The following is a 15,749-nucleotide window of genomic DNA, read 5'->3' on the forward strand; positions in this document are numbered from 1 at the left end:
ACCCAATGGCTTGAAGGTCAAATGAGGTCCAAGCAGAAGAATTACACCACCCGCCTTTAGACAGAAAGCTGTTGTAATTATGCAGAACATTAGCATTATCGCAGGGACAATGTCTTCCATGAAATTTGAATATTTGCATTTAATTATTACTATTACGGCATCATTTGTAATACTCGTCTAGCAAGTGTTCATGAACTTTTTGTTTGTTGTAGGCCTAATTTCTTACGTGGAGTACCTCTTCCTTCTCTGTATCCTCACAGGTAGGCATTGCTTTCTCTAAAAGGTTATTTAGCCAATATTCTACATATGTGATGGGTGTGCATCGTTTTACTATCTCGGTCTGCTTAGTCAAATATCTATCGCCTGAAGATGAACTCAAACAAAATGTAGATTTTATCAGAAATTATCGGTATTTTTCTATCATTTGTAATTGATTTTGATGTCTGAGATGATCTGATTGCATGTTTTAAGAATAAAATCAATAAAACTTGATCTCGGTTCAAACCTTCTGGTAAAATTTACTAAATATTTTGTGTAATTTCATTTTTAAAAGGGTAAAGGTACGGGCACACATAACAATTTTTTCATTGATTCTGACCGAAATCACGAAATGAATGAAAAACACAGAATTTGGCCAAAATTCACAGAATTGCCAAAGCTGTGCACGCACACCGAAATCATCGATGAAACGCTTTTAATTGGCTAAACAAATTATTAGCGAGCACAATTCTAACAGCTTTTGCAATATATATAGTCCAAGGCACATAACCCAACACACAAGAAAGTACTAACGCAATTTGTCATAGGGAATACGATGCAACTGACTTGATTGCGCTAAAGATGGTGACTCTTTCTGCAACGGAACTTTTGCTGCTAAAAATAATTCTGTGTTTTTCGTTCATTTCGTGATTTCGGTCAGAATCAACGAAAAAATCATTATGTGTGGCTGTACCTCTACCCACTGCGTAATCATTGAAACGTATGCATATTTATAAACTTGGAGTTGTCCTCTTTTAATTAATTCATTATTCTATTACTTGAAAGAGTTACTGTAGACCAAACCTATACATGTAAGCATTTTAAGCATTGCTTGACCACCTTTGTTACAGCAAGTTGTTGATTGTCGTAGTTGTCATAGATCAGAGGCTATGCTTTGAATGTTTGTTGAGACATGCTCACCCCTTCTCTGTTATCATGTACGATTATCTACTTCCATCATGGTCAAATTTACAGTAATTCTCCTACAATTGTACCACCATGTTTCCATGGTACGGATGATGCGGATTTGGCATTGTGTGCCCGTTGAGTTACTGTGGGATCAGTGCTTCAATGGACATTCATAAGGTGCTGAATCAGTCTGGATGCTTTGTTAAAAAAGATCAGAAATTCAATGCCACAGGTCATAGCCATTGGTCACACGAAACTGCTCAAGTTGAGATATCAATGACTGAAGCATTAAAAATGTTTAAAACATAATAATAATAATAATAGCTTGCGTAGCATTCTCTGGCTGTTTCTATCTTGCTGATGACACAAACTTGTCCATTAACCGTCTATTAACCCTTTGACCAGGTATTAGCCCCACAAAAACAACCGAAACTCATGTAATTTATTTTCGAAATTTCAATAAAATCGATATTTTATGAACATGCATAGCTCAAATCTTAAACTTATTTCTATGAACATAAATTTTTGTACATATACATTCATTCACATATGTACTACTCAAAAAAATACAACCATGAGCAATTGTCTCTGTATAAAATGCTTGGAAGCAATTTTTTTCGGTAGAGTCAAACGCTATAACGTAGCCGTGCGAGCCACCATAACGATCGTTTTCTCTGTATATTACAAGTATATTAAAAGACCAAAAATGTTTACATCACTTCTATCATTTGAATTATTTTTATTCTGATCAGACAAAAATCACTAACGATCGCAGGATCAAGAAATCTTTTATTTTACCGTTTAGAAAGTCGAGCCGATGTTGACTGGTTTTTCCAACTTTTATTCTTTTTCAAGGAGGCGCGACTTGTTTAGCTTTTAGCACAAAGCAACGCCTCTCAGATAATCGTTTCATATTGTAAATCATCGACCGATATCTTGTTGATGATATTTAAAACTTACTAGTGTTCATATCCTTTGTTTAACGCTACTAGGCAACAGCTTTATAAACGTCTACCGAAATAGACATAAATGTCGTTTCCCCACGCAACCGATAAACGACATTCTGGTCGTTTCCCCTGCCAAAGGGTTAAATAGCTACCTGGTTGGGATAGACACAAATTACGCATAACTCATATGTCCATGGTATACTTCGGTATACCATGGACATGAGTTACTATATGTCTATGGTAACCTATGTCTTTGGTATACTGAAGTATACCATTGACATATTTATTAATATATGTTCATGGTAACCCATGTCTATGGTAATCCATATGTATATGGTATACTGAAGTAACTCTAACATTAGCATCCCAGAAATAAGGTTATTTTTGATTTAGCAGTTTCTGATTTATCTTGTATCATCAGAGCCTTTGTCTATATCTACAGACACACGTATATATGCGTTGGCTGCTGATGTGGCTCGTATTGGTTCACGTCTTGTACAATATCGCACATATGTAGGTTCACGTCTTGCACAATATATAGGTAAAATGTTTGTGAGCAGCTACAAAGCGCTATCTATCTGTTGCCTTGATATAACTGCATTTGCACGTGTCTAAACATCGCCACCAAATTCTACCGGTGATTGCATTAAAAGCTGTACATCCTGCTCTAAATTATTTGGCAGTCAAGTTTGCGGTATTTGTTACTGATTATTCAAAAAGTCTTTCTGGTGATTTCATAAATTTGGCTCACTTTTTTATGTGAAAAATCATCTCTAAGCTTTTCTTCGGGTTAGGTATGAAGAAGACTCCGGCTCAAGGACATCACCTTAATTGGTTGTTATAAAGAAGATACCTCCTGAATGGTTTTTCTTAATAGCTCATGATTTGTATTGTTGCTTTTAACAGTTAGTTAATGCCAACTTTCTTTTCTAACTCATGTTTAGTTGGTTCATTCTAATCACCCATCAATCAGGTATCCTTCAAGAACAGGCTCAGTTTTTTTCAAATTAGCTCTGAAGACACCTGAGGAAATGCTAGAGGACTTGAACTGGAGGGTCATAGAGATTCACAGCAACATTAAGTGCTGGTCTTCGTCATCGTACACTTTGTCACCTCATTTATCAGATTGCCCGCCGAAAATATTTAGCAGTATTCGAAGACAGACAAGCTCGTATCATCAATTATCATGATGAATAGCATTCTGACAAAGAGACCAAACAGCTGCGTTTGAAGCTCTTACTCGACCACTTAAAGGCTGGCTCACACTATAACACCTTATAACACCGTATAACACCGTATTTTGATGTTAGTCTCACAATACTTATGTGATTGTCTGTGATACAACCGCACAGTATCACAAACACATCTGCGTATCTATCAGCGGATAGTCCGTGGTATAGGGATCTCATTTTCCGATGCGGTCGTGGAAACGATGAAATACTCGCACCATCACAACTGTTAGAAAAGAAAACATAGATCGAGCTATCTGTGACAGCCAATCACGATCGCTGAAGTGGTGCGCATTGCGCAAGCTGTTGTGAATGCTCTGCGAACTATCAGAAAAGTTTGACAGCTGCACACTTTCCTTGCAGATCTTCATCGCCTTGATATCATCGGCTTACGGTTAATGAATACCATAAGTCCTTATGCTCAAGCCGCGCGGATTGTCGTTGGGCGCGCCTTCTGGTTTAAGGTCCTAGACTGCGTCTAAAACCAAGTTTTTAAAACTTGCGTGGGGCTTAGGGCGGTTTGTCAATAAATGCGGTCTCTGCTCAGTTCCGCGCTATAACCATAGAATCGGAGTCATGATACACTTTTATGTACGGGGTTTTGGCGACCTACTCGTTTATTTTCAAGGTCATGCTTATGAAATACTTTAGACTAAAAAAGAATTTATCGCTCTAATTCGATATGAATTCGTGACGCACAAGTGAGAGACAAGTGGTTGTGAGCGTGTTAATACCTGCTGACATCGAAGCCGATAAAAATCTAGCTGAGACAAGGCAAGTAAGTTCTTGATGCAAAGGTTCAGGAATTTTAATTCGAACTTGGAAGTGAAAGAAAAATTTTTTCACATGTACTGATATAGCCTGTTTATTTATTCAAGAAGACGGGGTATAGCAAAGCTCGTCTCAACACTTTCGCTCCCGAAGGGATCAAGGACGACAAAACCTCAGTCATTAGCCGCGGTTTGTGGGCATATGCGGCTTGTTGGTAAGGGCGGCTAGATACCGCAGGCGGCTTGTTGGAGGATTCTTTTTTATTCGTGAGTCATCTGTTTTTGAGCACAAGCCGCGCGGCTTGAGCATGAGGACTTATGGTAATCGTCGAGAGGACACTACCGACATATGGTGGTATTTTGTGAACCAGTCATTATGACTTGAGGATCCTCTCTTTCTCTGCTTTTTCTTCCTTCTACTCTTACTTATTCTTGCATGCTTTATACCTCTCTCTCTCTCCGAACATTCCATGTTTTGTCTTGGCTCTCTAACTGGCAAGTTTTTCTAATACTGACCTCCCACATAGCGTGCCTATTCATCCTATATTATAAAAAAGCTACTCAGCTGCCACCGCCAGGCAGGTGCTTGTCTTACTTATTACTCACATCATATACCCTAGGACACTTATGTATTCGCTTCATCTAACTTTCGCATTTTCGCGGAGTCATCCTCTCGCGAAAATTTCATGTGCGAAACTAAACTATCATAACGAACGAGCGAAAACGCGAAATTAAATAACTTTGTTCATTGATAGTCCAAGAAACAAATGGCAGCAAGCGATCAAATTGCAATTTTGATCTCGCCCACACCATTCTACTTGTGGTTCACAATTACAAACTAGGCCCAAATTGAAAATTGTTCTTATCCGTGAACTGAACCTGAGGAAACTAATTATGTTTGTTCCACTGCATTTATTTTCACACCACTACATTTTCGCACTCATCAGAGCTGCGAAATTAAGTTGCTGCGAAATTTTACTCTGTGTACTACTCACGAAACTAAGTACTAGCGAAATTTAAGTGTCCTAGGGTAGCCAAGGTCCTTGACACAAATTTGATTGACACAAGGTTGGTACATTAAAAATTGATAAAAATGAAGTCATGGACCGACATCGTGCCAGCAAATGGTCCACAGCAAATAGACCGAAACAGTATGGATACCGGAGTAAAACATAGACCCTTCAGAAATATTGTTAGAAACAATTCCGTTCTGAAAGATCGACCCGACTGGGCAAAAACTTCAGAAAGCAGTGAATGTTGTTGAAAACTTGCATGCCCATGAAGCTGAGTTAGTTAGTGTTGTTATTGCTTCAACACAGTGTTTGAGTGATTTCTATAGCTATTATTTGCTTTTTGCCATCCATTTGCAAACAAATTTGCTAAACCATGTAGCATTAACCTAAATTATTTGTCCTAACAGTATTCTAAAAGTTGCTCTACTGTTTTTGTCTATAAGTGATAGTGCTGGTGAATCACAGTCATTATTCAGGTAGTAATTAGGACTCCACTGAATTGAGGTCAACTTCAGTGTTATCAAGCAGCCAATACTGGTTAAGCTTTGTTCCATCAGTTCGCGCAATTTAAATATCTATGCATGTTGTGAATCTTAGTTACACTGTACAAACTGTACATTAAACTGGTACATACAGTAGGTACACTGGTACATAAGTACACTGTTACATAGGTACACTGGTAATAGGTACACCGGTACGTAGATACACTGGTACATAGGTACACTGGTATGTAGGTACACTGGTACATATGTACACTGGTACATAGGTACACTGGTACATAAGTACACTGGTACATATGTACACTGGTACATAGGTACACTAGTACATAAGTACACTGTTACATAGGTACACTGGTAATAGGTACACCGGTATGTAGATACACTGGTACATAGGTACACTGATATGTAGGTACACTGGTACATATGTACACTGGTACATAGGTACACTGGTACATAAGTACACTGGTACATAAGTACACTGGTACATATGTACACTGGTACATAGGTACACTGGTACATAAGTACACTGTTACATAGGTACACTGGTAATAGGTACACCGGTACGTAGGTACACTGGTACATAGGTACACTGGTATGTAGGTACACTGGTACATATGTACACTGGTACGTATGTACACTGGTACGTAGGCACACTGGTATGTAGGTACACTGGTACGTAGGTACACTAGTACGTAGGTACACTGGTACGTAGGTACACTGGTACGTAGGTACACTAGTACGTAGGTACACTGGTACTTAGGTACACTGGTACGTAGGTACACTGGTACGTAGGTACACTGGTACGTAGGTACACTGGTACGTAGGTACACTGGTATGTAGGTACACTGGCACGTTGGTACACTGGTAGTTGGTACATAGGTACACTGGTACACTGATACATACAGTGGTGATACAAATTATGGATTCGCCTTTGAGTTTTAGTTCATATTGCGCTATAATGGCTCTCATATTAGTTATATTCAGTTCAGATATGGAAAGTTATATATCATTAGAAAGGGAATTTTATCAGCTGTCACATTGTTTAGTTTTTTTCTGCATATAAACATAATTCTATCACTAGTGCAGTTAAAGGTGCTAGTCAGGGTGTCCCATAACAAGTCACTTTTTGTCAAAAACAGTAGTCGGGTGAATGATGTCTAGAATTCCCAAATTCTTTGATCTGCGCAGTTTAACAATCATCTAAAGGCATGGTCACACGAGCACCGAACCGAACTAAATGACACAAAACGACGTCGCTCTCAGCTGTAAAAGGTTTGGACGAAGACATATCTAGCCGAAACGAACCATTTCGGTACTGCTCGAAATTTCGTGGTCGAATCCTTGCTCTTATTGGCTGGTTAAAATTCTAGAATTCTAGCGAACACGCTTCACCTTTCTCCTTACGTGCGTGTGAGTAAAGTTGAAAAGTCAAAAAGAAATGGGACGATACTTTTATTTCATTAAATAAACAACATGAAGCAATTTACGACAAGGTTCACCCGGACTTGTGATTGTGTTGCATAAATGTAAGATGTTGCACTTAAGTTTCGCATAAAGGTAAAAAAATGGTTGTGATTTTCTTTCGTGTAGAATATAAGTAATGTGTCATATTCATCCTGATGAAGTATTGTTGACTGATTTATTTATGTAAAACCGCAGTACTATGATAAAGACTGTTTTTGTTTGTTATGTACTCAGCATAGAAAAACATTCATATGGTAATAAAAAATATAATTATGTTGATGGGAAGGGTTGACAAAATCTTTGTATCGAGTGATTTATTTTCAGCAGCTGAACGATCTTCTGATAAATCTGCTGTGTTATTATAATTTATAATTGTTCCTCAAAGTTTTTTGTTTACAATAGAAATATATTTAACTCAAATACATAACAACTACAGTATTACTTTAACTTACGAGTGCTCCAACGTACGAGAAACTTGAGATACGAGCCAGCTTTCAAGCAAGTTTTAGCACTAACATACGAGCCATGTTTGAGATACGAGCACGTGAGTCAGTTGCCAAGTATGCTGGAGGTGTTTTATGAGAACAGCATCACTTTGTATTTTTCAACTGCTTAGGTTATACTTTTGTACCGTGTTTTTTGTGCGCGATTTTCAGTGTAGAATTATGTGAATTAAAAGTACTGTGCGTAGACCGAAAGTTTGCCAGTAAAATGAAAGATGAAATGCAAAGAAAAAGCAAATGATAACAATTATTAAACGGAAAATTATTTAAAAAATATGCGAAATGTGTATGCGTGATTGAGCTAGCTCAGCAATATGACAGAAATACATCCACAATTATCAAACAGAAGGATTATATTCAGAGCATTTATTTAGTTCGCAAAATGACTAACCATAGTTTCTAAACGGCGCAGCGATCTTCACGACTTCTATTTAATTTTACATTTTCACTAATCACATTTTTTTGCATTATTTTTTATTTGTTGTTTTTTAAAAACTTGTGGTAAGTTAGGACAATAACCAACATGTTCTTTCTGTTACAATATCTTGTTTTGAGTGTTTTATTTGCATTGATTAGAGTATGGAAACCAATCAATATATATTTAATTGTTCTATATATAAATAAATTGCACCAACATGCGAGTAAATTGGCATACGAGCTCAGTCTCGGAACGCATTTAGCTCGTAAGTCGAAGTATGACTGTACTAATGAAACCGTGTCCTGTCTCTATACATATGGTATCTAGGAAGCGAAGTGACTTCGGATGCTGTGTGACATGTGCCACGAACCGAACCAGCCTCTGAACCTAACCGATGTCGGTTCGGTGCTCGTGTGACCACGCCTTAAGACAACAATTGCATTGAGTGAGACATTGCGCATTATGCGGCGACGTAACCCAAGTAGTATTGAAAAGTCCTGCTCTCATAATAACTCTCAGTCTCTCTAGTCCTGCTCGCATAGTAATGCTCTCTAATAACTTCATCATCATGCCTCAACATCTCACAAAGAAAAGCGTGCTGTAATAATTCACATTCATCAGTAAGGGAAATCGCAGAGGGAAATTGAAAGGGAGGTAGATTGCTCTAAGAAAGGTATATTTACAACAATCTGCAGATGGAAGGAAACTGGTCAAGTGGAAAAAAAGGCTGGTAGGGGGAGGAAAAAGTTAGCAACAGATCGAGTCACCAGACGCCTAGTGAGACTTTCTTTGGCTGATAGACATCTAACCAGTTCTCAGCTAGCCAGAGAGTTAAAAGAATCAACAGTTACAGAGTTAGCACCATCAACTGTTCGCAAATTGAGAGGTAATGGCTTTAGAGGCTGTAAAGCTCTTTGAAAACCTTTGCTATCATCTCAGCAAAGAAAGGCTTGTCTACAATGGGCAAAAGATCATGTGAATTGGTCACCAGAAGACTGAAGAGCACTATTATTCAGTGATGAGAGCACATTTACTATGCAAAATCACTCTGGCAACAATTATGTAAAAAGGAGACCTGGTGAAGAGTTTAAACCAGAATGTATTTTACCTATGATAAAGCATCCCACCTCAGTAATGGTGTGGGGTTGTTTCTCCACTGCTGGTCCCGGTAGATTACATTTTGTTGATGGTATGATGAATGCAAAAAAGTATTGTGGAGTACAACAAAGTGTGATGATACCATCTTGTAGAAGTCTGTTTGATAGAGAGTGGCTGTTCCAGCAAGATAATGCTCCATGCCACACAGTCAGAAGAGTAAAGATGTGGTTTGCTGACATTAACGTTAACGCTTTGACTTGGCCTGCTCAGTCACCAGACCTTAACCCAATTAAGAATTTGCCGAGCAGAATAGGCAATCTCGTAACTAAACCAACTAATAAAAGAAGATTGATGGAGCTTATTGTGCAATCCTGGCATCGAATAGCTACGCCTGAAGAGCTTCAGATGCTGACAGATAGTATGCCCAGGCGCTGCTGAGCAGTGATTGACAACAAAGGCTGGCCAACTAAGTATTGATCATCTTAAGGACCAAAACAGTTTTTTTCAAGGCTACTATACCTTGTCTTTAATTTAATTCACAATAAAAGCCATGTCAAAAATAAGAAATGTCTTTATGACTTTTTGTCAGACACTATTTAATAGAAATGACAGCTGTACAGTAACTCTCTGACAGCTTTCAGTAAACCTCTAATGATATTTTTATAAAATATAAGATGTGGTTTTAATTTAAGTTTATCAAAAGGCCAACATTGTGACGATTCAAATGATATATAATTTTTTATAGTTATGTAAAATTTTGATTGTAGAAAAAACAAACAAAACTCAGAATTTTTGCTATGTAATGAAAATTAGAGGCAGTTCCATAATTTTTGTCACCACTGTAGGTGGTCCATAAGATGTTTCAAGATTAAAATCTACAAAAAAATTTTGCAACTGAAACGCTTAGAAGAAAAATAACACGCTCAGAAAAAAATTACATGCAACATGACATCACTAGTTACTATCGTTACTATAGTTAAGACTATAGTCAACACTTGCTATTGGGTTTAGGTTGCAGCGTTACGCGTCTCTGTTTTGTTAGTCTCCTTGCAACTATAAATAAAGGTTTTCTGATGTCACTCTCACTTTCATGGAGGCTTAGTCAATTTTAGCAAAGATGCTCTAGTCTCTGAGATTAGCTACTTATATAAACATGAACACTGTGGTCTCTGAGACTAGCTACTTATATAAACATGAACACTTTGGTCTCTGAGGCTAGCTACTTATATAAACATGAACACTGTGGTCTCTGAGGCTAGCCACTTATATAAACATGAACACTGTGGTCTCTGAGGCTAGCCACTCATATAAACATGAACACTGTGGTCTCTGAGACTAGCTACTCATATAAACATGAACATTTTGGTCTCTGAGGCTAGCCACTTATATAAACATGAACACTGTGGTCTCTGAGACTAGCTACTTATATAAACATGAACACTGTGGTCTCTGAGACTAGCCACTTATATAAACATGAACACTTTGGTCTCTGAGACTAGCTACTCATATAAACATGAACACTTTGGTCTCTGAGACTAGCTACTCATATAAACATGAACACTGTGGTCTCTGAGACTAGCTACTCATATAAACATGAACACTGTGGTCTCTGAGGCTAGCCACTCATATAAACATGAACACTGTGGTCACTGAGACTAGCTACTTATATAAACATGAACACTTTGGTCTCTGAGACTAGCTACTCATATAAACATGAACACTTTGGTCTCTGAGACTAGCTACTCATATAAACATGAACACTGTGGTCTCTGAGGCTAGCCACTCATATAAACATGAACACTGTGGTCACTGAGACTAGCTACTTATATAAACATGAACACTTTGGTCTCTGAGACTAGCTACTCATATAAACATGAACACTTTGGTCTCTGAGACTAGCTACTCATATAAACATGAACACTGTGGTCTCTGAGACTAGCTACTCATATAAACATGAACACTGTGGTCTCTGAGGCTAGCCACTCATATAAACATGAACACTGTGGTCACTGAGACTAGCTACTTATATAAACATGAACACTTTGGTCTCTGAGACTAGCTACTCATATAAACATGAACACTTTGGTCTCTGAGACTAGCTACTCATATAAACATGAACACTGTGGTCTCTGAGACTAGCCACTTACATAAACATGAACACTGTGGTCTCTGAGGCTAGCCACTCATATAAACATGAACACTGTGGTCTCTGAGGCTAGCCACTTATATAAACATGAACACTTTGGTCTCTGAGATTAGCTACTTATATAAACATGAACACTGTGGTCTCTGAGGCTAGCCACTTATATAAACATGAACACTGTGGTCTCTGAGACTAGCTACTTATATAAACATGAACACTGTGGTCTCTGAGACTAGCCACTTATATAAACATGAACACTGTGGTCACTGAGACTAGCTACTTATATAAACATGAACACTTTGGTCTCTGAGACTAGCTACTCATATAAACATGAACACTTTGGTCTCTGAGACTAGTTACTCATATAAACATGAACACTGTGGTCACTGAGACTAGCCACTTATATAAACATGAACACTGTGGTCTCTGAGACTAGCTACTCTTATAAACATGAACACTGTGGTCTCTGAGACTAGCTACTCATATAAACATGAACACTGTGGTCTCTGAGACTAGCTACTCATATAAACATGAACACTGTGGTCTCTGAGACTAGCTACTCATATAAACATGAACACTGTGGTCTCTGAGACTAGCCACTTACATAAACATGAACACTGTGGTCTCTGAGGCTAGCCACTTATATAAACATGAACACTGTGGTCTCTGAGGCTAGCCACTTATATAAACATGAACACTGTGGTCTCTGAGGCTAGCCACTTATATAAACATGAACACTGTGGTCTCTGAGGCTAGCTACTTATATAAACATGAACATTTTGGTCTCTGAGGCTAGCCACTTATATAAACACTAGCTGCATTACCTGTCAACGGGATCAGATTCTTGTACAGCAAGAGGTTTATTGAGAGTTGTCTTTCATACTGTAAAACAACGCCAACTATGCAGTTACATCTCCCTCTCTCCGTCTCTCCTCTCTCTCCCTCTCTCCCCTCTCTCCCTCCCTCTTCTCCCTCTTTCTCTCCCTCTCTCTCCCCCTCTCCTCCTCGCTCTCCCTCTCTCTCTCCTTCTCTCCCTCTTTCCCCTCTCTCCCTCTCCCTCCCTCTTCCCCCTCTCCTCCTCGCTCTCCCTCTCTCTCTCCTTCTCTCCCTCTTTCCCCTCTCTCCCTCTTCCCCCTCTCTCTCTCCCCCCCCCCCCCTCTTCTCCTCGCTCTCCCTCTTTCTCCCCTTCTTTCCCTCTCTCTCTCCCCCTTCTCCTCCTCGCTCTCCCTCTCTCTCCCTCTCTCTCCCTTAGTTCAACGCAACACATGCGGATAGACAACATTTTTGGTTTTTCTGTCGGGCGTATGAAGAAACAGTTTTCGGCGTGTGCCTACTTTTGAGCAGGCGACGTATAGCTGGTCATGGCTGATGCAGGGTGACAGTAAGTCGATAGCAGCTGCTCTCTTTCTTTTCACAATAGCATATCGCAACCCTCGGAGTACTCGTGAAAGTTCTGTAATAGTAAGTTACAGTAGGCCTACTCGTAGCTGGAAAAAAATTAGTAACTCGGCTGCTGAAGGAAATGAACATGACCCACTGTCACGAACAGCGGCAAATCCAACGTTATTAAGTAGTGGAGATGTGGCAATTCATAGACAATACAACATCGTATAAGAAACACTTACCTTTTTGATGTGGAAATTTAGTAGGTGAGAAATGCGTTTTTCCAGTGGCTCCAAGAAACAAACGTTTACGTGACCTTCTCGGTACACGTTGGCAGTAAATATTAATTGCATGTAAATAACTACTCGTTAATTTATTTTATTTAATGAATAGTACATTTGTATAGCTGTATAGACACCTTTGTATAGGCCGCACAACTCAGGAAAGGTGCTTTTTAACACGGCAGAAAATTTGCCGTTTGAAAAGCGTGCTAACCGGGGATTTCGGTTAATGCGCTCGAGCGGTGAAAGAAAAACAACAAAATCGCCACACCTTTATATAAGCCGCTTGGCTCAAATCGTCAGAGAAAAGTAGTGGTTAATAGTCCATATTACGAAATTACGATAATTAGTACTGATATTAATTCAGTTGGCTTCGTTCGACCGAATGGAAAAAGAAAGACCGCTCTATAATTTATTTACCGTTACTACACATATTAATTCAGTTCGCTTCGTACGACTGAAATTCGTACGACGATAAAAGAAAAGACCGCTCTATAAGGCGGACAGACAGATACACAGATAGATAGACAACGATTGCCGTTTATATAGTAGATGAACACTGTGGTCTCTGAGGCTAGCCACTTATATAAACATGAACACTGTGGTCTCTGAGACTAGCTACTCATATAAACATGAACACTGTGGTCACTGAGACTAGCTACTCATATAAACATGAACACTATGGTCTCTGAGACTAGCCACTCATATAAACATGAACACTGTGGTCTCTGAGACTAGCTACTTATATAAACATGAACACTTTGGTCTCTGAGGCTAGCCACTCATATAAACATGAACACTGTGGTCTCCGAGACTAGCCACTTATATAAACATGAACACTTTGGTCTCTGAGACTAGCTACTCATATAAACATGAACACTTTGGTCTCTGAGGCTAGCCATTTATATAAACATGAACACTTTGGTCCCTGAGACTAGCGACTCTAATAAACATGAACACTGTGGTCTCCGAGACTAGACCCTTATATAAACATGAACACTGTGGTCTCTGAGACTAGCTACTCATATAAATATGAACACTGTGGTCTTTAAGGCTAGCCACTTATATTAACATGAACACTGTGGTCTCTGAGGCTAGCCACTTATATAAACATGAACACTGTGGTCTCTGAGACTAGCTACTCATATAAACATGAACACTGTGGTCACTGAGACTAGCTACTTATATAAACATGAACACTGTGGTCTCCGAGACTAGCTACTCATATAAACATGAACACTTTGGTCTCTGAGGCTAGCCACTCATATAAACATGAACACTGTGGTCTCCGAGACTAGCCACTTATATAAACATGAACACTTTGGTCTCTGAGACTAGCTACTCATATAAACATGAACACTTTGGTCTCTGAGGCTAGCCACTTATATAAACATGAACACTTTGGTCCCTGAGACTAGCTACTCTTATAAACATGAACACTGTGGTCTCCGAGACTAGACCCTTATATAAACATGAACACTGTGGTCTCTGAGACTAGCTACTCATATAAACATGAACACTGTGGTCTCTGAGACTAGCTACTCATATAAACATGAACACTGTGGTCACTGAGACTAGCCACTTATATGAACATGAACACTGTGGTCTCTGAGACTAGCCATTTATATAAACATGAACACTGTGGTCACTGAGACTAGCCACTTATATAAACATGAACACTGTGGTCTCCGAGACTAGCCACTTATATAAACATGAACACTTTGGTCTCTGAGGCTAGCTACTTATATAAACATGAACACTTTGGTCCCTGAGACTAGCTACTCTTATAAACATGAACACTGTGGTCTCTGAGACTAGACCCTTATATAAACATGAACACTGTGGTCTCTGAGACTAGCTACTCATATAAATATGAACACTGTGGTCTTTAAGGCTAGCCACTTATATTAACATGAACACTGTGGTCTCTGAGGCTAGCCACTTATATAAACATGAACACTGTGGTCTCTGAGACTAGCTACTCATATAAACATGAACACTGTGGTCTCTGAGACTAGCTACTTATATAAACATGAACACTGTGGTCTCTGAGACTAGCTACTCATATAAACATGAACACTGTGGTCTCTGAGACTAGCCACTTATATAAACATGAACACTGTGGTCTCTGAGACTAGCCACTTATATAAACATGAACACTTTGGTCCCTGAGGCTAGCTACTCTTATAAACATGAACACTGTGGTCTCTGAGACTAGCTACTCATATAAACATGAACACTGTGGTCTCTGAGACTAGACCCTTATATAAACATGAACACTGTGGTCTCTGAGACTAGCTACTCACTGACATGAACATGAACACTGACATCTGAGGTCAATCGAACAGGTAAACATGGATATTGTGGCCTGGTCATTGAAGAAATTTGAACTTTTTTTCGTAGAATCAGTTAGTTGTTTTTGAAGTTGATTTCCAGACGATAGTTGTTAGTCGTCTAGGAATAGTCATGCGTGTGCTATTTGATAAAAAGTAAAACACTATTTGTTTTTGATTTAAATTTAATCACATCCACAGCTAATCATCACATACTCGTAGTTAACGATTACAGATCAGATAGAACAAGAATAGCATTCAACAAGAATTATTTTGACAGAGCACTTCTACCAACTTCTACACACTGTACTAAAAGGAGCTACGGTTAAACCTCTAACTGAACACGATTGCACTCTATTTTTCAACCCTTCCTCTATGGTGGCGGCCAATTGGAAGTGGTGTTCAAATATAGGCTGGCGGTCTACTTTTCAAATGGCTCGTCAGAAATTTGCGAAGCTAAGTTTAGCTCTATTGCGGGCCAAGCGAATGTCGCGCATATT

At 38.9% G+C, this 15,749-nt stretch overlaps 1 protein-coding gene across 1 annotated transcript in view; it reads left to right on the top strand.

Moving 5' to 3' along the window:
* Positions 1 to 15,749, top strand: part of LOC137405723 (calcium uptake protein 3, mitochondrial-like) — a 112,923-nt gene that overhangs the window by 56,602 nt on the left and 40,572 nt on the right. The window contains exon 4 of the mRNA XM_068092088.1: positions 213 to 260. Coding sequence (XP_067948189.1) covers positions 213 to 260 — 48 coding nt within the window. The remainder of the gene's footprint in view (positions 1 to 212; positions 261 to 15,749) is intronic.

This window comes from Watersipora subatra, chromosome 10 (genome assembly GCF_963576615.1).
Source record: "Watersipora subatra chromosome 10, tzWatSuba1.1, whole genome shotgun sequence".
NCBI classification, from domain to species: Eukaryota; Metazoa; Bryozoa; class Gymnolaemata; order Cheilostomatida; family Watersiporidae; genus Watersipora; species Watersipora subatra.